Source organism: Pagrus pagrus, assembly GCF_965226575.1.
Source record: "Pagrus pagrus genome assembly, chromosome: 9".
In the NCBI taxonomy this organism is placed as follows: domain Eukaryota; kingdom Metazoa; phylum Chordata; class Actinopteri; order Spariformes; family Sparidae; genus Pagrus; species Pagrus pagrus.
In genome coordinates, this window is record NC_140193.1 from 31,397,743 (window position 1) to 31,422,726 (window position 24,984).

A 24,984-nucleotide genomic window follows, 5' to 3' on the forward strand; every position below is an offset into this window, starting at 1 on the left:
CTACCTTGATTCTGAGCACTTGCACTGGCTAACTGTGTTTTCCCCTGAACTCAAAAACCAGACCTGGTACACTCATCAAATATCAGTTGTCTTTGGCAGCTGCTGTGACATTACTTTACCTGGTCAAGAAAAGAGAACGTTATTCTACACCAGCTGTAAACTATAACTATGGGACTATTTTTTGTCAGGCTTTTGGCTCCCAGCGGAGACAGTCTTTCTGTTGCACAGCGGTCCACATAAATCTCCCAAAATTATTGCCCTTTTCCGTTTTTTTCATGTAGCTTAAAATAAGCCTGGAAATCAATCTTCCAAATGAAGACTGAAAATGTTTGTGCACCATCAGTCAGTCTACAGCTTTGTGCCTCTCACACATAATATGAAACCGGCTTGAAACAGGCTTCCTGCACTAAAAGACAGAACAGAGAGCTTTGTTTGAAAACTGAGCGAGAAAAATATTTAACTGTTTACAACAACAAAGACAAACGTTGCTGGTGTTAGGACACCATGCCCATAGGCCAGTGAATGTGTGACTCTGGTGTGACTGGGCTGTGATGTGACCCTGCGCTGCTAACGGGATTAGCAGAGATGGAGGTTGAGATGACACGTCATGTCAAGTCCAGTCACATCTCAGCTGCTGGTGCTTATGGGGACAGAATGTTGGACTGCCTGCAGCACAAGGTGGGACTTCATCAAAGCAGCTGCCATGTGACACTCTTAAAGGAGCAATTTGTAAGATATGGCCAGAATTTTTGTTTAAAACATTAAAGAGTTGATATGTCAAAAACATCTATGTTCTGTGTTACAGAGATGCCTGCTGAAGATGCCAGCTAGCTCCTGCCCTCCTGTCTCCTACTTCCCCATGTTTTATCATAACAGGCGACAGTCTGATATCCCCGTAGTTTCAGCTGGGAGATGTAAGCAAGCAGCGAGTTAGTTACTTAGTCTGTTAAGTAAACAAAATAAACTCACAAAATGTCAAGAAGAAAGACAGTATTTTTACAACCACTTTCCTTACTAAACAGAAAAATACAACTGTACACCAACTGAATTCAAGTTTCTCTCTTTTAAGTTTACTAAGACCAGATTGTTAACACACTTCATTCTACACTTGGGTATACATTCCCAGTTCCAACTTCTGAGGTAAATGGAATGCACCGTTAGCTACATAGTTAACTGTGCCAATTACTAATCGCAGCTAGTTGCTATAGCCAAAGACAGTTACAGCAGACAGTAGCTGCCCCTATAGTTCTGGAGCTACCTTCGAATTATGGCCAATTCCTACAAATTACACCTTTAGTGGTGGCTTATACAGTGATACAACATGGGTAGCCTGACCTGCAGCCTAATCACTAAGGTGAGCAGCCACAGGGTATGGGCACAATGCTCCAGGCTGTAGCACATTAGTAGGATGGACTTCTATCCAAGTTGAATTTGAATAAACATAAAGGGTTTGGGGAGTAAAGAGTTTATCATAATCTTAAAAAGCAAGTTACCTGTCAACAGCTGTCACATAGGGACAACATTACTGTGATTTTATTACTGTCCATTTACCCTCAATTGCTACAGAAAGTGAAAGTTTTTACAAGTTGTCACAAAGCTGCTTTTGCGGCGGTATGTCATCTCAGTATATCCCCTCCTTTTGCTCAATATATCTTCTGGCTTCTGGCTTTTCCCCCACTCTCTGCCTCTTACCCCACCCTCCTCTCTCCACATATGGGATTCACATTTGGCTTCGCTGAACATTTTCTTAATGTGATATTATGATACATTATCTGAAGCCATTCACTCCCTGTCACCACCTCTCATGTGGACACAAGCTGAGTAAGCCAAGGAGAGGCGGTCAGATTCTGTTCAGGTGAGTTATGGCCATTTAATTTGACACTGTTCACAGTGGTGATCATTTACAGTGCCTGAAAGTGTAATCAAAATACAAACTGTGCTTACAAGGCTCTCATGCTCTATTTTTCTCTAGGAGCCTGTTGGTGGTGTATAAGTTTTCACCCTCTCCTGCTGCTGGCTGTAAATCGCCTCTGTCAAAGGTGTGCGTGTGCATGTGTGAGGGAACAGAAGGTGAGAAATTTGGGGGTTAGCTGAGGTCTTTCAGGTAATTGTGCTTCTTAAACTTTTGACCCACTAAGCCCTACTTAGTGTGTTGCAGCTTGCTCCCCTTATTTCCCCAGAGAGTTTGGACTCCAAATACCAAGACGCATGTGTGTGTGTGTGTGTGTGTGTGTGTGTGTGTGTGTGCGTGCGTGCGTGTGTGTGTGTGTGAGAGAGAGAGAGAGAGAGAGAGACAGAGAGACAGAGAGAGCGAGAGAGAGATACAATGAGTATCTGAACATATGCTGTCAGCCTCACACAGCTCTTGTTATTTTGTTTTACCCTTTTGGCATTGCACCCATTCCCATACTGTCTGACTGCCTGTTTCTTATTTAACCAGGCTATGAAAAATACATTAGTTTGTCATGTTGTGCCCTCCCCAACCTGCTCTCCCCCTCTGTGAAACATGTTGAAGGAATGCCTCCTCAGTACTTCCGCATTAGATGATGTGACTTATTTGTCTCGCTGTGTTCCTCTTTTCCTCTGAATTCCTTCCACACCCCAATTAGAGGATAAAACCTTCGCCATCAGTGCTTTTTTTTATTTCACAGTGCTTTTTTTTTGCTAACTGTTTAATAAAACCATCACAACAGCTGACACTGATGAAATGCTGAAAGAGAAGCAGAGTGACTGATGTAATATATCGCAATATTTTGCCAGCAGTTATGTGCAAAGCCTCAGAGAAGGTATGATCGCCCTTGTCTCAGGGTAACAGTGATGCCTTCCTCATTATTAGCTTTGCATTCATCACAGTTTGTCCCATTTATATCTTCAGGGTGTCTGCCGTCATGTCGAGCCTTGTGAGAATGACGGATGAGGTCGTCACAGTTTGGATCTGCTCTGTGCCGGGCTCTGCTGCTGTTGTTTTCATCATTTCCAAACCTACAGGCATGGCACCATTACATGATTGTTTACAGATGAAAACAAATACTTCAAAAAGAAATATCGACTGACCCACTGGGTCCTGTATATTTTTTTAAAGTATGATGAATGCATTGTTTTTTATTCAAATCCATGTACAGTGTAGATGTAGAGACATTACATCTTTATCTGGTTATTTGAACATTTGCAAACTTTCATGATGAGAATGCTTTGTCTTATGAGATATTTAACATATATATAACTTTAACTTTGACTATATGTGGACGATATCCCAGTGTCACAATCTCATCTGCACGAACTGTTTTTACAACACAAACATTCCCATCATGTGAAGATTGCTGAGGTGAGTTATTTAACCTCCCATTTAACTCCTCTTCTCTTCATCACCTCCTCCCCCTCACCCACCCCACCTGCGCACCCCCACCCCTCATGTCATGGTAGGAGAAAGCGCGTGAAGAGGAAGGCCACAGGGGCCAGTTGTTTTTAAATAAACTAAATCTGCTAACAGTTTTATAACCCTGACCTCGTAAAACTGGCTGCAGCTTTTGGTCAGCTCTGTGCTGATGGGGCCAGCAGAGCCGTCCAGGGCTGGTATTCCCATTTGCCGCTGTGGAGCGTGTCAGTGCGTCAGCTGGTGTGTGTGTGATAGAGAGAAAGAGAGAGAGGAGGAAAGGGCGTATGATATACGATTGCTGTGTCACGATCCACATGTGACGATCGTCCTCACAGGCAGAGCATCCAGGCTGCTCCCTCCTTCTGGTGATTTCCCTCTTAAAGAAAAGTGAGAGAGTGTGAGTGTTGGACAGGAGAGAGGGAGAGAGAGAGAGAGAGAGAGGGAGAGAGAGAGAGAGGGAGAGGAAGGCGTGAGAGAGACAGTAAGACAGAGGATAAAATAGCATTCAGACAATCTGTGTGTGTGTGTGTGTGTGTGTGTGTGTGTGTGAGAGAGAGAGAGAGAGAGACAGAGAGAGAGAGGTAGAAACAGGAGTAGAGAGGAGCTGGCTGGTAAATAATAGTTGAACAACAAACCAGTGTTGCGTACAGGATCTCAGCCTCTGTCTGGATACCTCTGCTGTCTTTCTGCTGCTGGGAGCTGAAGGTAAGACCACCAGCCTGGGTGTCCAATCAGCACACTTCCAACTACTGTGGGGATCTGTCTTTCCTTTTTGAATACTTGAAGATATATTCTATCAAAACCTAAGTGACTTCTTGACAGATGTTGCACAATTGTGTAATCTAGTATGAACTACTACAGGCTGGATGTGAGAGAACATTATGCATTTTCATTTTACATGCATGCTTTGTTACATAGCTGCTATACATGCATGATACATCACTGTTCTCACACAGAGTTTGAGTTAAACTTGGGCTGACTTTTTCTCTGCTGCACATCCAAAGCTCAGGTGCACATTCCTCTTTTACTGCAGGTATTTTCTGCCCCACATGTGTCCAGAATCGGCAAGTGGTTCTGATTAGGAAACAGTGTGACATGATGTGTAATAGGAGGAAACATGTTTGTGTTGGTGCTGGTGGATTTGCTAATCAGGCACTGACAGTGAGGCTGGAGGGATAGTGCAGCTCGCAGAGCTTGTAGGGAGTGTGTATGCTGGAGCATGAGGTTAATAGCGGTGTGAATAACTTATGGATATGTGTTTTACAGGTGTGTGCGTTTATGTTCATGAGTGTATGATTGACTTGGCCTGTCCTATGGGCCCCGGGGCTGCTGGCTTATGCTAGAAGGAGATGATGACAGATATAATAGACTCTGTGGTAGGTAGGAGGAGGAGATGAGCTACCACTTCCATCGAACTGAGGAGGAGAGGCGTGTGTGTGGGAGAAAGAGAGAGGGAGAAGGTGTTTAAATGAAAAATGAAGTGACTGCAAAAGACTAGGGGATAATGAGAGGGGGGAGAGAAAAAGTCTAAGTAGGAGGAAAAACATCTGAGAAAGAGACAGGAATAGTGAACCCTTCAGAGGACAGGCAGTGCCTGAGAAAGACACAATAAATAGAATAAACAGAATGAAACTGAGATGTGTGAGAGGGTGAGAGAGAAAGAGAGCTGAAGGAGGTGAGAGTGACAGAGAGTCTGACACAAGAGGAGGAAAAAGAGAAAAAGATGGAGACTGTGAAGCAAACATCCCTCCAGACATCCTTCCCCATGTCCAGTGACACCAGATGAGAAACAGTTTGTATTGTAAGGAAATGTCTGTGTTTTTTCTCTGCATTGATTGAGTCTGCATCCTCGCCTCAGACTCTAAATCACCTTTGAACTGTTTGGAAAAGAGAAAGGTGAGGAAGAGGAGTAGGAGGTGTGTTTGAAAGATTGCACATTCAGGTGCAGATAGACAGCAATGCTCTGGCAGAGCAGCACATGGATGGCTTTGTGTCTGTGCTCTCATGTTTCATATTCTCACACATGCATGCAAACACACACACACACACATACACATACACACACAGGGGCCCATTGTGAGTGTATTTATTTGGACAGTGTTGAAGCTCTGATAGGCAGTTCACAATGTCTCACTGCCGCAGGAATGTGCTTCTGACAAATGGATCCTCTGCACGAACTGCAGGCCATTGACAAGATCCTTAACGCTGCCCTGTAAGACAAGCATGTGACAGAGCTGTGCTGCCCCAAGAAGCCTGGTCCAACGCGATAAAACAAACACGCCTACGACTCCTTTGCTCGCTCTTTTCGAGAGCACCTCAGGCTTGGAGCTGAATGGGGGATTGATCTAGTTTTATGCACTGGCTTTAGCCTGCAGATCACTACGTTCTCAGTGTTTTTCTCTCTTTCTGACGAGGATGCAGAGAACAGAGAAGGCAGATATGGGAATTGACGTGCATATGTTTTGACCCAGCAGGATTAGGAGTTCTGTTTTCTGTTCTATTAAATTATAACAAATGTAACTCCACATTCTGACAGCTTCCACATTATGATACACTGAACAGTAGCCAGAAAGCAATAGAAATCTGGGAATATTCATACATATGTCCTCTGTCTCTTTCATTTCTGACTCTGGCTCTCTGCTGTTTCTGAGAAGCCTAAATTGTAAAGCTAACACAAGCTTAGCTCCGGCTCACATGGCTGTCTGTCATTGGCTGTACCCTGCTCTCAAATCCACACTGTTTGTCTTATCTTTACTGTGGGGGATATATTTAGTGAGGAGCTTAGCTTTTAGGGGGTTAGCGCGTGGGGAGGGTAAGAGAGGGTGTGTGCGGTGTGAGACAGAGAGAGGAAAGAGTAAGTTTGTGTGTGTGTGTGTGTTTCAGGAGCTGGCGTCAGTAGACAGTGGAAGAGCTTGGCACTCTGCATGCCAAACTCTGTGTGTGTGTGTGTGTGTGTGTGTGTGTGTGTGTGTGTGTGTGTGTGTGTGTGTGTGTGTGGCTGGAGGACAGGTCTGTTGGTCTGCCCACCCCCCTTGCACCAGTCAGGAATCTGCCCTTTAGTTTATTAAAAGCTGGTGAAACAATGGAGGGAGGTGATTTTTTTTTTTTTGGGGGGGGGGGTTAGAAGCACTAGAGCAAATCAGATAGGAGTGTGATGATGTAATTGGAAAGAAGAAGAGAGGGAGGGAAAGAGATGACGCTTCCCCCACCCTACCTGTCATTTCCCCTCACTCCTCTGCTGTGCACCTGTTTTCTGTGCATGGCATCAATGGCTCTATAACTGAGCAGCCCATTGCCACTGCAGACAACCCCGTCCCTCGATAACAACTGTGTACTCAGCTGCCTGCTGGCCTCGGTGATAAAGTGGAGGATGCCTCTGAAGTTCTGACTCCTCAGCCCTGCCCGTGTGCCGTCATACACAAGCATCTGAGCAATATTTAGAGCCCCAGAGCGGCAGCACAAAACCAAACAGCCCCCTTGTACACCTACTGTATGTAGGTATTTGTGCCAGTTAGCTTGTGTGAAAACAAAGACCCATAAGAAAGGTGGGCAGGGGATATTTATACATGCACCCCACTGCTAAGAACAAAAGGTAGATATTCCGTTCTACACAACATATGGCCAGAACAGTCGGGAGGCTGTCTCAAAAAAGCACTCAGTATGCAGAAGAATGGCCCTTGTCATTGTTTTATTATTACATGTCAAAATATTCTATGTCCAGGATTATTATGGAAATTCTTATTCATCAAAGTAAGGAAGTACTATAGTGGTCTAATGATTGTATTAGAGTAAAAATGTTTAAAAATAAAAATGTTTCCCTTCATGGTTGTGAGGAAGACGTATAAGTACCACAAAGTTTAATTACTCGAGTAAAGTACTTTACAGGTACTTCATAGTAAAGGCTGTAAAGTACAGCAAAATATAAAACTACAGTACTTGAGTAAATTAACTAAGTTACATTCCACCACTACATCAGTGGCATGTCAAGCCCTGCGTGTGTGTGTGTGTGTGTGTGTGTGGGGAAGGAGGCATTTTTCCCACTGTAGCCTCTTAGAGAGACATCACAATGTCTGCAGCCTTTAAGCTTGAAATCATCATCTCATAACTCCCAAAGTCCTAAAGCTTCAAACCAGAGGGATTGTGGTGAATAAGGAGGGATTGTATTGTGGTTTTGTGGTTTGGCTCCCAAGATATTCTTAACCAACACTTGATCTTTTTGCAGATACTGGGCCCTCCTGAAACAATCTGCTCTTTGGTGATACTGCTAAAACTACAGCTACAAAATGAAGTGGAATTTACAAAATTTGATTTGTTGAATGACATATGATATGTCTTTCAATGAGCAGTAAATGCACATTCAGAGATAGGTCTCCAAACTAGTAACATACAATGCATGCTGCTTAATACATTCTTCTGCTTGTGGGCCTTCAGCTGTGGCTCTCTAATTAGTTTTTGAGTGCGCGGAATTCCACATCGGTCAGTTAAAGAGGAAAATGGTGTGCTTGAGCTTTTCGGGGTTGTTGAGTAAAATTATTAAAGTTTTTTAATTTGTATCAAAATGTGTTTAAGGAAAAACTGAGCCAATAGACAGACTTTGCTGATGTAGCAATGTCACTTACCTGGAATGTAAAAACAGGATAGATATATGAGGTTAATGTAGAGCTGAAACAGTTGACCGTTTATTAAACCCCCACTCTGAACTTAGCTTAGCAACCATGGATAGTTATGTCAGGCCTTTTCTGTAAAGCTCTGGATTTCTTGCCATGATGTTCTCTATTGTCTGATGCAATTGTACTATATTCAAAAGAACCTGATTGTCACCAAGCCCTCAGGAACACTGCCGAGCTGTGAAGCAAATTTGATGGATAGTGGCCAGACTGTGTTACTGCAACATCACATGAGGCACACTGGCCCAAGGAAACACAGCAAAATGACTTGTTTCATTATCAGAATATGATCCACTCAGTCTGATAATATTTCTGAGCCGCAACATTAAATTGTTTATTCCTATACAAGTTAGCAGAGGGCTAAACTGGAAGTTAGCCGCTCAGCCTGCAGAAGTCTCTAGTGCGCATGATCTAGAGCATTCGCACGTTTTGAACTGCTTTCCAGTTGTTCTCTATAGACAGCGTATTGCACACTGCTTATTGGCATTTTAGGTGCTTTTCTAGGAGCACTCTTAACGCCTCGAGTTGAAAAAACTAGACTAGACCAGCTTGTTGTACTCTCTGATATCAGTGTCCAGTGTACTATTGGGGAACAGCCTCTCACCCTCAGTTGGAGCGAGAGCACTTCTATGCAGATGTTGTGCGTAACTATCTGCTAAGTAGGAAGTTAACTACCTCTAGCTAGCCAGAATAAAAGGTACAGATCGGCAAGTATACAATAAATCACGGTAAGGCACTGGTTGCCTAGCAACAATGAAAAAAGGACCATACTACTCTTTTTTAAATTGTAGGCTTCAATGAAAAAGGTAGTACAGTGAGCCGTTTTGCAACCTTTGTTGGAACAGACCCTAATTAAGTATGTTTGTATGAAAGCTATGCAGCCAACCTGTTGTGTTACACTGCAGAGCCCTGCTTCTTTCTGCCACAGTCTGAAGGTAAGGAATTAAGAATTCTGAGTGGTAAATCTGCCACCATTATCGTTTGTAAATTGCATATGTGCCATGCAAGACATGATAATAAAAACTGGAAGTCATCTTGCAATGAGATCACACTTGTAGTTCCCGTTACAGAAGTTGTGTCCAGGACCACTAATATGGGCCAGGGGCCCCCTTGCTCGGACCACGCCGCCCTTTTTCTAACTTAGCCTTCATTTTAATCTCAACTACACACCTGTGCATTTTTGTGACTGCATCTTGCACGGTTGTGACACTATCACAGTTACAATATCTGTCCACAGACAGACGGACATATGAACACCTAGCAAAATATTCAAAATGGCTTCTGTGTTAGTTCCTGCTACAAAACGGTTACACCCCGCTTTTCCGAAACCCCGCTGTCCGAAAATAGACTTCCATTCATCGTAATGGCGTGGTTTCCCATTTTTTCTAAAGACCCCGCTATTCCAAAAAGGCTATTGTGGAACCCCTAACCCTAACCCCTAACCCTAACCATATTGGGAAGTAATTGGAACTTGAAAGTCGGATTCGGAACAGCGGTGTGTCGGAGTGGGGTGTGTTGGAATGGATGGGTTTCGCAATGGAGGTGTTTCGGAATGTCAGGCTGTTCCCCTACAAAACATGTCTGCAGGACCAAGTTTTGCCATGATGACACACACAGACTCACAAGGTGACAACGTTGTTGCAGCTGGTAATAACTATTAGTTGCAGCTCTCGTTGAATCTTGCCTCTCTTGGCCCATGCTCTTGGTATTTTATTGGATCTGTACAACATAGCCTACTCTCTCCTTCTTTCTTGCTAGGCCAGAATATCTCTTCACCCACCGACCCTACCCCACTGTTTTTTAATGTTTCACCCCAAGTGCAGCTTTCCCACTCCGCTGACCGTTGAACATAGAATGGTATCACTGTTGTCAGGTCAGAGGCTTTAGGATGACAGAACAGAGAAGCTAGACTTGAGCCATTTAGGACTGGTGTAGCTAAGACATCAGCCTGTTTCTTGTACCAGCCCATACTATTCCTCAAGCTCAAATGTATCTGATTGCATTCTAACAGAGATAAGGTGGCTTTGTACTCCTACTAAAAATCCCTTGCCTCGTCAAATGGAAAATTTGACTTCCTTGGTGGAGTTTTCTTGGATGGAGCCTGGCCTTGCAGCAGTTTTACTACAATTGTCATCAAGTGAAGTTGTTTATTTTAATTGAGCGGAAATTTCATGGGTAATTTCAGAATGAATGACTTGTTGTATTTGGTGGAGCTGTGTGCCAACATAGCTGCTTTATAATGAAAAAAGTAGGACCCAAGGTGACATAGTGAGTTTTGATCCAACCACTCCTCTAAAAACATGATCACAGTAGATCAGACCTGTGCTTTTCAACAGAGGGGTATGAGAGTGGATGATTGGGTTGATTCCCAACAACAGATCCAGGAAAGATACAGACGTTAAGTGTTGGGTTCACTGGTCGTCATACTTGGAAGATATGAGGGGCCTGACCCTGTTTACTTCTGCTTCAACCTATAGTACAGACAGGCAGGGAGGCAGCAGGCACCACACACATGGCCAGGCACTCAGTTTGCACACTCAGCGCAGTAATGAACTCACTCACACAGATTCTAGCTCCATATCATCCTAAAAGCCCCTTTATATCTGAGCCAGCTGCCATTCTTAGCTATGTACTGATATGCTTTGAAAGCTTACACGAGTCTCCAAAAGAGAGAGTAGTTATGATGTGCAGTCACAATCTTTGTATCTCTTTGCTGCACATAAAAAGTGAATATGGTGGGAAGCTCAACTAATTGTTAATCAGAGTGGACAGATCTGGCCGTAGATCAAAATGACAACATTTGGGTCAAATAAAGTTTATTTGGCTTGTCCTGGTTTTTACAATGTGGAGCACTCCTGTCATTATCTTTGCTTGTTTTACTTCATGGCAGAGCGAGGACCTGTTGTCTGTTTAGCAAAAATGTTTACATGTTTGGGGGGGGGGGGGGGGGCAGTTATATGTTATAATTGAACATGTTTTCACTTTCTAAAATCCTCTTACTGTGTTTAGAGGATGCTGCAGTCACATATATTGTCTGTTCCTCCATGCAAAGCTGAGTTGTTCCATGTTCACCACTTAGTTGGTAGCCTTGTCTAGTGCTGGGTGCTGAACAGTGTACACTGGATTTTTAGTGCTTTTAGAAAAAGCAGCTGCCTATGGCAACAACACCACCAGAGCAATGAGAGTTAACTGAAAGTGTGGAGTTGTGGACCATATAACCAAAACAATAAACTGACAGACCCTGAAAGAAGCTGAAATTCCAGAGCTCAGGGGAATGACAGAGTCCAGAAATTATCTGGGTTCATCACCATGAACAACCCTTTTCACATTACACACAGTCATTTGATCAACTGTGAAAACAGTGATCATAGCAACTTTAAGACAGTTTTTATTGTGGCCCTGTTATTAGAGAGGCCCTGTACTAAACCTTGTTTTAATTACTCTAGTTTATAATGTGCCCACATGGTGCATATGCATTTCTCCAAAAAAAAAAAGTTGCGTACTACAGACTGACAAGCAGAAAACCTGGGGCCCATTAGTCCTGAGTACTGGCTGTTCTCTGCATCTCTGGGCTTATAATGAAGCTGCTATGTGTAGTATGCTGAATTGTACTTAGTGGGAACTTTAGTAGGTTTACTAATTCCAAACTACATCTTTGTTTAAATGAATCATAGCATGCCCCTACTTGTCCTGTCTTGTATGTGAAACCTCTGATTGATTTAATCCATTAAATTATCCTATAGCCGACACTATCCTACATGCCTTGAGGGTGTAATGCCAAAGACAAGCGCACCAATGATGCGGATAGTGATAGCAGCAGCAGAGATGGAGATAACAGTCACCATTGTTACACTCGACCAGGTACGGCTGGCAGAGCTGGAGGTGCTGATGGGTGCTGGCTGTATAAGGCAGCGTGCTGCTCAGAGAGGACTGGGCCGTCTGCTATGTAAACCCTGCAGCACATGCTCGATGGGCCAACAAAACATCTCGGGGAGTATTTATTTTAACAGGCCAAATGATACTTCTATTTCTCTCAAGAGGAATGTTAAGGTTAAATGATTCCCCTTAGAAAGAAAAACACGGGTTGGAATGGGGAGGTTGGGGACGGAGCATAAGTGAAGAGGCGTATAAAGGTTTTGAGTTAGCTGGTTGCATTCTGTGACTTCACTTAAGGAAATCAGTAAAGTCATGGAGCAGTGAAGATGGATGGTAAAGACAAATTTTGTTCATTACCCTGTTTTAACAGTACCAAACACTCCTACTCAGGAGTGTAATTACCAGAGGTGGCAAAAGTACACACATTCTTTATTCAAGTAGATGTACAGATACTTTTTTCTAAAAAGATTCTGGTAAAAGTAGAAGTACTGATTCAAGTACAGGCTCTGAAATGTACTCAAAGTATAAAAGTAAAAAGTATCGCTCTGAAGGACATTTCTACTGGCTATTTCTGTCCAAAGCTAACTGAAGCTCTCGTCATATTAATGTCATTCAAAGACTATTAAAGTTAAAGGTAGAATCAGTAGGATTTGTCCCAGCCGTTCCTAAACGCACCACAAAGATAGCTGATTGTTGAGTCTCATTTCCAGACGTAAAGAGTCACATTTTGTGTTGGTAAAGCGTCCCGAGCAGCAACAAAGTGAGAAAATAAGAAACTCTCTGCAGAGACGAGACACTAACACGCCTTTTCTCCCCATTCCAGTCTCCCTCTCTGTCTGTTTACGTCTTCTCACGTCTTTTACGTCATTTCATTTCGCTGTGTCTGCCGTGTGTGATGTGCACTGATAGGTTGAAATCAGTCTTGTGATGTTGGGAAGGCGGCGTGCGATGACGCAAAACAAAAGGAATCCATAATTCCCCTCAAATGCATCAAACTAAAACAACGAGCCTGTTTTGAAAATGGAAGGAGGAGAAGGTACAGCTTTGTGTTCAGATGTAGGGAGGAAAAATAAAAAGTCGTCAGAAAAATAAATACTCAAGTAAAGTACAGATACCTGACAAATCTACTTAAGTAGTAGTCCTCTATGATATTACCGTTGGTGCTGCTGTCTCAAAGACAGCATTAGCAACATGGCTAGCGCTAATAGCCTGGCTGCTGTGCGTAGCAAAAAACATCACAGCCAGTTGTATTAATAAGTAGGCAGGTTTTGTTACTAACTGATCTAGTAGAAATAATGCCTGTCTTAAGTCCTGGTGGTAAGAGGAAACACATAGCAACAGACTTTGACACGACACTGGTGCTGTCCATTGAGTGAATGCTCGACTGTTCACTCTAGTTTTACCTCGATTTCTATCACTCTCCCACGTCACCCTCTCTGCCTCCTCCATCAGTGGGGTTGTTCTTCTTTTGAAGTGTAGAGTTTCCACAGTTATTCCAGTTGTTCCACCGTTACTGGGGATAGTGACCGGGGAAAACTACGTATGTCTCCTCCTGTTTTGGTTGTGCAATGGCAGACACGCTTCCTTTTAGTTCGACCCGTGTTTTTCCGTGAGCAATCCAGCCCAGTGGCAGACTGAATAGCAAAGTGCAAGCGAGGTTTATATTGAACAAACCGATACGGCCATTACACCATGCAAAAAGTTGCCATTGCAAGTTTAAGTTTTAAAGGTCTAACCAGGGTGAGTAAATCACCAGTTTGAATTTGGCATAATTTTGAGAAGGCGCACAGCAGCTAAGTCATAGCCTCAGTAGCATCATGTGGATCTCTGTAGTTTCACCCTAACCTTTGATGCACAAACTCATTAATGAATTTTAGGGAGCTAGTGCAAACCATGGCAGTAGTGAAGTTACTCAAGACAAATTCCAGAATGTATATGCATTTACAAACGTCTCAACATAAAAAGCCATACATCTATAAAGACCAGGTAAACAGTAATAGCAAGATTAAAAAAAACCTTAACCCCAGATCATTACGCTCCTTTCTCACTCCTTGACCCGACATATACGCACACCTCTCCCTAATTCACAACACATTGCCTGTTAGCAAACCTGCCTCAGCCAGCACCAAGCTCCCTAACACGAACCCTATTGTCAGGAGGACAATAAAACTATGAAGTTGGAAACAGAAAAAAATACATAAATACATGTGAAAATATGCTGCAGGAGGACTGACAGAGGGTTTGCAGTCATAAGTGGGCTTGTTGGGAGAGCGATTTGTTTTAATGAAAAAGTCATTCCTAGGGAGAGGAAAGGGCCTGGCTGCAGGCTGTTTGTGCATGGCTTAAGTTTCTCCTCTGTAATAAAAGCACCAGGACTTATGTGTCTACATGTGTGTGCAGTGTGTGGGTGTACAGGGGCGACCATGGAATAAAGGAGATGAAGTAGGCAGCCAGGTTTGGAGACTCATCAAACAGTCACTAAAATCACCAAAACTGGCAAAAATATCAGTGAGAAGCTGCCTGGAGGTATCTCCATACACTACACACAAACATACAAAGGGTGTATGTGATCTTTTCCAACACGTATAGTAGTTCCCTTGGATGAACAAATGACTAATAGACAAAACATACTGCCTACACACACACAATATTGTTTCGTCTTGCCTTTATCAGTCCATGTTCCCACTGATGCCTTCCTGTTTATCTCCTTGTTTCAGCCTGTGGTAGATCCAGACAGTGGGGGATGGAGCGAAACGAAGCGACCCTCCTACTACCTTTTTCCCTACAGCTCACAGACCTTGAACCTCCGCTGTACTAGCAGGAGCAATACAGAGACAAAGACGTCCCCTTTTTCCTTTTGTGGGACCCTGAAATACAACTTGGCTAGAGAAGCAAAGAACTGTGGGAAAGTTACAGAGAAGGAGAAACAGAGGGGAACAGAGAGGATCACAGAGACAACGTGACGTATTGGACATCCCGTGAGGATCGAGGGCCTCGGGGTGGTCCATCATGAAACCTTCAATATCTGTGGGTCCCCCTTCGGGCCTGCTGCTGGTCCTGATGTGCTGCCCCCTGCTGGGCTTGGTTCAGTCTGCCAGCAGCAACAAGGCCAGCGATAATGGACACCCACACCTGGGAGATACTGACCCAGAGCAATGCATGAGGCACCACTTTGTGGAGACCATCACACACCCGATTTACAAGTGCAACTCCAAGGTAAGGCAGAAACAGACCCACACAAACACACTTTAAACCAATCTGCTTCATTGTGGTCACCTGCTCATGTTTGTAACATGTTGCAGGTTTAACAGCGCCAGTCCCCCTGATAAATGAACTCATTTGTTACAAATATCAGGGAAACAAACCTTAGGACTCAGAAAACCCCGGAGCAGCAGCCAACAGAAATCCTCCAACACTAACTTGAGAGTCATTTATCTTAGACACATTTTTTGTGTCTCTTACTTTCCTTCTCTCTCTTTATCTCCATCTCTCTGTCATTTTGACAAGTCACGCTGGGTTTCTTGGGGAGTGTGTGTGTGTGTGTGTGTGTGTGTGTGTGTGTGTGTGGTGCTGGACATGGGCCATGCTGCAGACATATTCTGCACCTCAGCTGGGACTCAATTTGGCTGAAATGGACATCTCCCTGTCAGCCGGCTCTCTCCTGCCTCTGCCACAGCCTAAAGGGAGAGAGGTGGGCTGTAGAAAGAAAAAGAAAAGTGGAAAAGTGTTTCTTTCTCTGAAGTGTCAGATAACCACTTTATGTAAAGAGACTGATGATCCATTAAATCATGCCAAATATGTGAACGCTATTGTGGAAAGGAGCTATAAAACTCTGCCCTTTAGTTGTGCACTGGTGCAGTTGTTCAGCTAGCGTGAGTGATCAGTTCTTTGGTCTTTTTTTAATATTCTGACTCCGAGTGCACAGAGCAGGTGGCCAAACCACAGCTCAGCTCAGGGAACAAAGGGCTGAACACACTCACAGCATGAGTTGGGCTTTCTATTACAGTACACAGAGAACTGACGGTACGCCTGGCTTAGTGACAGTTTTATACCTAAGTATGTGCAGTTCACACAGAATCACCTGCACCATGACTCACCACCGCTGACTGTAAAAAATTGTGGACAGAGCCACCGTGATGTCACATAGGTTTCTGAAGGGCAGGTGTGAAGAAGTGGGTGGTGCCAGCCATTGCCATCTTGACAGTGCCTCACTCACCTAACTCCCACTTATCAAAAATGGGCAAAGTGTGGTTGGTGCTGAGGCAAGCGAAATGAGGCCTAGTTAGTGGAACACACTCACCTAGCTGGAAGCTACCAAGCTAAGGTTACCACGCACGCTGTGTTTACACAGTAAGAACCTTATTCTTGTGACTTAGTTAGCCATAAGCTAACGAGCAACAGCAGGCACCAAGGGTGTTTGTGTGTTTGTGTTCGGTTTAGCCTGTGACCAAAGTTAGCACTCACCAGGGACTCCGGCTCTATCCTCCAGTGTCTTTTCTTTGTCCCATCTCCTCTCTGTACGTTCATGAAGTAAGTACATTTTCCCTCCATTTATCAGTCAAATAAAAGAGAATTATAGAACATTACAGTGGACTTCAGCACCTCCGCATCTCACTGCTGCAAAGAAGTGAGACTGAAGATAAATCCACTTTCTAATCTCAAAAGTTTAAAACATAAACTGTGTGCTATCCTCAGTTTGTATTCCTGCAGAGGCTTCAGGCACTGAGATGTCTCCCCCAGAGCGCGCTTACTAGCTGTCTGAGAGTTAACAGGGTCTGTTAGTGCAATTAACAGCACAGCAAACCATATTATTTGAACGATATGTGCATTGGAAATTCTCCCTTATGAATAGACAGCTCCAAGTCCAACATGACAGTTACACCGGTTGCACCATCTAGGCTTAAGCCTTCTTCTCACTAAGACCAGGTGTAAATGTTAGACCTAGTCAGGAGCAAGAGTGAAATCTAAATTTAGGCTTTGTATTGAATGTATTTTCTTATTTAAATGTTGTCTTGGTATTGCAGCCTTGATTCTCTGAAAAACTTTTATCTATACTGTTCTTTGACTGTTAAAACGGCAACTTATTGCTAGCCTGTCTTCTCTGCTCCACTGGTATTCACCGTCATCTTCTGCCGCTCACTCTCTCGCTTCACCACCCTCGCTACACATACACATTACACTTTGCCCTATTTTCCTTTAAGAAGCCAGGCCACTCTTATAAAAAAAACGTATCCAAGCAACTCATGCTGCTGCTAGGTAATAGCCATAATCACATTGGCATTCACATGAATCAATGCAGATTGCTTAGACTTAACTATAACCAACTTAGCAGTTAGGAGCAGTCTGAGTAAAGACCAGTTGGTGAACTGGCCCTAGGACGGGAAGGCTCTGCAGCGGGTGATTAAACCCAACCAAAACATTACTGGTACCATTCTACAGAGCAGTGACATTGGTGAAGTGAGATGTCTGAGCAGTCCAAAAAGATACTAAAAGACAACACCCACCCAGCCACAGTCTGTTCACTCTGCTGCCATCTGGCAAAAGATACAGAAGTATTTGCTGCCATAGCACCAGACTACAGAGCAGCTTCTTTCCTCCTGCTGTGAAACTCCTGAACTCATCTTCAACACTCCAATGTATAAATAGTTCATGTATAGCATAAAGGGACTACAACTTGCATTTCATCGTACAAGCCTGTGTTGTAGAATGACAAATAAACAAACTTAAATCCTTGAACCTATTGCATGCAGTATACATGCAACTGGGACATACTACTTATAACACTACACCTTGAACTTTAACCCTCCACCCTCCAGCAATAATATATCATGTATTTATTATACACAAAAGCAAAAATTATATGGGTAGTACTTAACACTTCAATGCACTATGATCTGTCATCGTGGATTCTGTCATCAGTCAGTGAGGTGACATCTGTCTGTGCTCTCTTGACAGCTCTCTCGATGTGATGTATCTTCCGCTGTGCAGAGGTCTGTGGGTCAGGATAGCCAGAAATGCATGCTGGCTCACACTGTGAAATGGTTACATTTGGACAACCTGGTATTTTTGGCATACTGCATTTAACGTACTATGTATTGGGACATACTAGATGTTTTTCTGGCATACTAAATAGTATGGTAGTATGGGTATTGAACAAAGCCCCTGACACACCTCAGCCTCCAATATCTGTGTCTTCCCCAGCATCCCTAGTTTTCTCTGCCTCATCCTGTTAGGATGATGCTAGTTAGTTCATCCTTATCATTGGCTTAGTAAATGCATGAAGAGGTGAATGATCATTTATTGTATCAGCTTTTTTGATTAAGTTGGTCATGAAAGAAAGGAGGAGCAGGAAGGAGCTGACAGAGAGGAGGTGGGTAGAGGAGGAGAGTTGTGTCACAGAAGAAGAATTGTCACTGTTAGACAGCATGATCCTCCACTAGGACAAAAGACAAATGGTCTTAAAGTGGCGACAACACTCCTGATGTATGTGTGTGTGTATATATATATATATATATATATATAAGTGTGTGTGTGTGTTCGTGTGCGTGTGTGTGTCACCCTGCTATGGCCCCAGACAGGCTTTTGTCAAAGTGGGTACATGGGTGGCGACACACAGCAGCTGACAGAGGGACATGACACAGGAGTCTGTTTAGGGAGGTGACAGGAATGTGGTGACCCACAGAGGAATGCCAGTCGGATGGTCACAACACTAATCAGACCTTTGCTTTGTCTGTGCATGCATGTGCGAGTGAGTGTGAGCTTACATGCTTGGGGAAAGCTTGATACAGCGGTTTTGTTCCCACCACAAGTATCAGCACAGGATAGTTTGCCACTTGATCACTCTGGATGAAAAGAGTGGACTTCAAATGTAAACCTTGTTCAAATGGCTGTGTGTGAACCTGAGTTCTGAGCTGCAGCAGGTGTTGGAGTGAGTCACTGGCCTTGTTGATATCTCTCAGTTTGCAGGTGCAAGGCAGAGGCTTGGAGAATTAGGAGACATTCTGAGCCCGAATGGACAGCTCACTTTCAGTCCAGACCCAAAAGCTGGCTGATTGTACCCAGAGAAACTTTTCCCATCCCTGACAGAGCCTGAGAACCATTTAAAACATGTGTGAATGACTTTTCTGTACTTTCTTAACCCTGTCTTTTCTGCATGCTATGTTCCAGATGGTGTTGCTGGCACGCTGCGAGGGCCACTGCAGCCACACCACCCGCTCAGACCCCCTCATCTCCTTCAGCTCGGTGCTCAAACAGCCCTTCAAGAGCACCTGCTCCTGCTGCCGGCCGCACACCTCCAAACTGAAAGCGGTGAGGCTGCGCTGCGCCGGCGGGACACGCATTACAGCCACTTACAGATACATCCTAGCCTGCAACTGTGAGGAGTGCAGCTGAGCATGTTAGCAGCACTCTCCCAAACCCTCAAGATTCTCAAGACCCAGGATCCTCTTGGCCTCAGGCCTTACTCTATGGCTATCCAGAGCATTTTGATTGATTTGAATGATTGATTTGGAGGACAGCAGCTCAAGATGCTTGTTGTTGCCTTGGGAGTGAAAGTTTGGAGCAATCGTACCACCCTCACTTAAGCCTTAAAATTGACCTGCAGCCCCTGGGGCTAAACCCTCTCCATTATGTGTATTCAATCAGTATAAACCATACAAAGTATATTTCTCCACCCTCAAGGCCAGACACCACAAACTACTGCTCCCATGGGCCGGATGGAGACCCTCCTCACTGCCGAGACACACTGCACTCATTACAGGCCTCTGTAATTCATAACACACATGCTCACAAACCACAGTATGAGAACTCATTACAGATATCTGTTACAGGTTTCTCCTAGCTCCATAAAAGCTCCACCATGCATTTGACAACAAAACAACACGGCTCGTGAAAAAGCAGCATGGGAAAGGATGAGGCTCGATGAGAAAGTGCAGGTCCACATGAGCCTAGACATGTGGTAAATCTATAGAAAGGCACCTGCGCTGTGCTTATTCACCCAATAACATTTTACACACTCTCTGCAGACTTTCATCTAGCTGTGTAAAACATGGGCGATGCTGACAAGAGAGCTCATCAGGTGAACAATAAAAGAGTATTGACATTGTAAAAGGAGCTCTGAGGGTGAAAGAAGATCCAGGATGAAGGTTAAGCCAGCCTGGGTGGTGGAGTGTACTGTCAATAGACTGTCAAGGCTATCAGTGTTCATTTTTCATGTGATCTATTATGTTTGAATCTTTGTGATCCTCTTGTCAACATTATTGAAATTGTAGCTACTATCATGCCAGATTTATCAAACTGCTGCTTCTGCCTGTCGTATATTGTTACTAATGACACGTCCAGTGTTTTGAGTCTTGTCAGAACAGTGCTATGGTTGCTCTGCATATGTCTGTAATGCCTGCATACATGTTCCTCATAGTCCACCATTATTTACAGTACTTCAAACTTAAGTCAAGTCATTTGGTGTGTGTGCCAGGCTGAGGTCAGTTCATCTGAATTAAAAAAAATAACAATGCAGTGCCATGTACCAATTGTGGTCTCTTCTGTTATAAAAACTTGTATTTTAAATTCAAACAAACTAATTGGAGGTTTTATGAAAGCTAAAAGGCCATAATAATTTGTATGATTTACTTTCCAGCATTGTCCCTCACAAATGACGCAACCAACGTAGTGTGAAATGAACACTCACATCGTCTTCTGCTGAGCTGTACAAAGATGCTCTGATGCTTACTGCTTACCGTTGAATCTGCGATGTTACTACTGCAACATAAGTAAAATAGCTAAAATATAATGAATTCATCTTCATTTGTAGAGGAACCATGTACAATATTAAACATAAATGTTGCCTTTAGATTCATTATTCCAGAGTTAGCTTAGAGCTACGTGACGACACCATTGTATCCCACCACTAAGCTCTTAGATAACAATATACAGTAGCATTACGTAAACCTTCAACATTTCAAACCACCACACTGTTGTCTGCTCAGCTGCATAAAGATGCTGAAGCTTACCTTACAGTCTGCTACATTACTGACTGACCTAACCGCGCTAAAATTGGTTAGCTAGCTAGAGTTACCTCCCTAACATTAGCAAGCAGATGTCATATTAGCATGAGTGATGGTTGGGACAGGGTTGTAGTTATATTGAAAAGGGAAAATCATGGGGTCATTGTTTATCAACTTTCCAGAATGTGCTTCACTCACAAACCAGTTAGCAACTTACTGTGAAGACAGCGCTTCACTTAGCTGCGTCAGAACTACTACCTACTCAGCTGTGACGCACCCTGCTACATGTACTGCTTGCCCTGCTGAGTCTGAGTGTTGTTGAGAATCGAGTTGGAGCGCATTCTGCTGGACAAAGTACGTCATGACACCATTTTAAAGGACTCCAAGCATGTTTTTCTGCGCGGTATGGTCTGTAAAATAAAGTTTTCATATTGCCGCATATTGGAAAACATATTCGCTGATACCAATATGTCTGTAACAGTCCCATTTAAGGTCCATATACATATAAACAGGGCTACTGTTTACATCCAGGCACTAAAATTCAAGATGGAAATCTCAAACCATGGATAATCAGTTTAGCCTGAGGGAATCAAACATGCCTTTGTCTTACTGTATCAGGCTATGTCCCAAAGACAGTATGAAATGCTCAGTTTGTACAAGCAGCAACTTGATACAGTTTTAACTGTTGGAAAATGAGTAAGCAGTAAGCATGGAGGCTGATGTCAGTTTACCTTGTGATGCAGTTGGATTCACGAGATAGCAGAAATCCATCTGCCATCAAGCTTTGCTTATGGCCAAACACACAGGCGTCAAAACCAAGCAGCGTCCTATGAGAAACTACTGGCAGCTACAGGTTAGCATATCTGCTGCTAGCATCTGTTATATCAGAACTGGAGAGTATATGCAAAGAACGGCTTTTCTCAATGAAAAAGATGTTTTAACTCTCCTCTGGACTGACTTCTGTAAGAGCAAGATCTACAATTGAGCCCCACTGTGGTAGCGCTGTCAAACTGTTGATCTGATTGGTTGAAGTTAGCAGTGATAAATGATGATAGACAGAAGGTATTTTTGAAAGGGCCCGCACTCTCCCAAACATTTTCTAGCTGTGCCTTTTCAGATGGCTCTGTGTTACAAACCATCAGGTGCGTCAATTTAGAAATCAGTGGGATGAGATAACAAACAGAAATGCTACTATATAGAGCGGAGATACCCTTTATATAACTTTATATAACTTTATATAACTTTTTCCCTTTGAGGGCCAAAACTAAAACTTAATGGTGGGCCACGGGCCAAAAGCAAATTCTTATTGTTATGAGGCATAAATGGTGCTAGTACCTGAAGTTCCCTTAATTGACTGACTTTCAGTGCAAACTGTCACTCTGGCTGCCAAGCTTAGTTTATAAATAGGAATTATATATTCAAAGAGCATTTATGCCTCAGTAGAAATACAACTGCATTAAACTATTTCTTTTTTTAATTAATGAATACAAAATAAATTCAACTGAATCATCTGCAAGGCCAAATTTGGCCATGGAGCCACACTTTGGGGAGCCCTGATATAGAGAGATAAATACTGAATGTAAACACATCGAATGACTGACTGTAAAAATGGGGTTTGAGTTCATCAAAATCTTTTTGGATTAGTATTCAGTTGTGGTTAAAATTCACATTTTAGTATGCAGATTAAAGAAAACAAATATTGTATCTGTTGTTTCCACCAGGTTTTAGCTGGAATTCCAATGTAACTTTAAATATGAAGCTATAACTTATCTTTGGTGAGAAAAAGTTGATCAAGTGACTGCAGGCTAATATGTGGCATTTGAAAAACCAATGTAACCTTACTGAATTGTCTAATCAACTTACACTAGTGAAGACCAGCCTGTTACGGGCTAGGGCCCATGGTACAATAAAGCTGAAAGTTTAAGAAAAAGATTATATAGAGAGTGGCTAGAAAAAACATCCTTTTAACAGTCATGTTGTGAGTGATAGACCCATTCTGCTGTGGTGTCCATGAGCAAGATGCTGAATCCCTTCAGCTCCAGGGATGCTGCTGACCCTGAGCAGGAGTACTGTGCAGAGCTGTATGACTCACACAATCTTTATGGTATACTATTCACACACACATACAGTATATGCGCCCTGTACAGATGTCTTACCCTCCCCTGTGAAACAGCACAATATGCTGTTCTGTGGACGTTTCAATCCCAACTACAACTGACAGCACGGCCGACTGCTTCACACGTGAACCTAATAAAAACGTTTTCCCTTTGACTCTGGAGATTAATCTGCCTTTCTCTGCTGTCTCCTCTTACTGTGTTTCTCCTTTATCAACACACATACACACACACACACACACACACACACACACACACACACACACACACACTTTAGAGGAGAAGAGACATGAGGCAGGAAGTATAATTATTTGGGGAACCAGTGTGACAGAATGACAGACGGGCGAGATAATGAGTCAGGTTGATGCTTACTGCGCCCCTAAACAGGTGTCCTAGTAAAAACACATGCAAGCGATGGTTGGCACGTTCCATACTTTCGAATTAAAAGAGCAAAAATATCATTCATCAAACACAGTTTTTCACCTGAGTCAATATCCATGTGTGAGGAAGGCAGACAGGCACATGTGGTCTTTTTATAGCCCTTCACATCAGTAGACATTACACACATTTATTCACCCTCCATCCTAATCATAACCATCCAACTGTTTAATAAAACTCATAGAAAAGAGGCATTTTATTGGACTTCACTATAGTTGCCTCCTTGTTAAAGAAAAATTCACATCTGTGTGTTTAGCATTACATTAAAATGCCAGACGTGAAACATGGACAACAGCCATGTGCTGGAGGCTTAACAATATGACTATTCACTGACTTCACATAAGTATGGTGCAGAGGTTTGTGATAGAGCTGTCAGCACATACTTCACTAAGAAAATATGAATACAATAATGACAGTTGTTCTGGAACACTTATGCATGTAAACAGTCTGAGCACCATCATTAATATGATTAATATCTTTAACGTGAGAGCTTAACAGGAAATAACATATCAGTTTGAATTTGAATGAATTTGTAAGTGTGTGTGTAATGGTGCCTTATGTTGAACATTTTCTATGATTGCCAGCATTACTAGCAATAAAAGAAGAAGTGAGGACTTTATGTCTGTGGTAACAATTAATGGCATCTGCTGAAAAACAACAGAGGATAAACTTGTCTCAGTTTCTGGTGCACTAACAATATCAGAGATAACTGAATTTGTCTTGTAAAATGTTCACACATCCCAAGAATTAGCTCTACGTTCAGATCACACAAATGAAAATTAAATAGTTAACGTTCATTTCTTCAGTTTCTTTCCTTTAAAAGCACTTCTCCTTTGATTCTTCTTCAATACAACTGCCTGCCCATCCGTCCCCAGCCCCCAATAGTGTTGGGGAGAGGCTAACATTACAGCAATGTGTCACTTTAAGCAGTAAAAAAGTAACTAAATATAATAATGATAATATGATATAATATGATGATAATAATAAATAATAATAATTAATGCATTACCATGAAAATGTATTTTGGGGAAATGATCACATTAACTATGTCAAGAAAAGCACCCGACCTCGTCATCAACAGTGTCATATGTAACATCAAATATGTCATATACAACATACTAAATATCACCGGAAAGCTTCATGTTACAGATGTACTGTACTTCTTTAGCCATACCATTGTCCTCATGATAAATCTAATGCTGAATGTCCTCTGTAATTACTAATACATTCTCCATGTTAAAAAAAATAAATTGTTGTTGTTAGCAAGATTGTTAGCTGTCCACTGGCAGTACCATGATGCCTTGGGCTGCCTTAAGGGCTCTGGGCCATAAAATATCACCCACCACTGGATTGGATTGGATTGCAATAAACGTGTGCTTTGGTGGATTGATTACTAGATATTAATCATTAATCTTTTCCAATTTAGGATGCCTTTTCGTACTTATGAGCGTTGCTAACTCTGGCGGGAGTTAACAACACTCACATTCACATTCATTAGTTCATAACAGTGA

General features: G+C 42.8%; 1 protein-coding gene across 1 annotated transcript; it reads left to right on the plus strand.

The window, feature by feature from the left end:
* Positions 1-3,814: 3,814 nt before the first annotated feature.
* On the plus strand, positions 3,815-23,293 carry ndp (norrin cystine knot growth factor NDP). The gene is made up of 3 exons (XM_084362780.1): positions 3,815-4,081; positions 14,637-15,135; positions 19,087-23,293. The coding sequence occupies exons 2-3, from the start codon at positions 14,929-14,931 to the stop codon at positions 19,309-19,311; spliced, it is 432 nt and encodes a 143-aa protein (XP_084218906.1). The 5' UTR covers positions 3,815-4,081; positions 14,637-14,928; the 3' UTR covers positions 19,312-23,293.
* Positions 23,294-24,984: the final 1,691 nt, after the last annotated feature.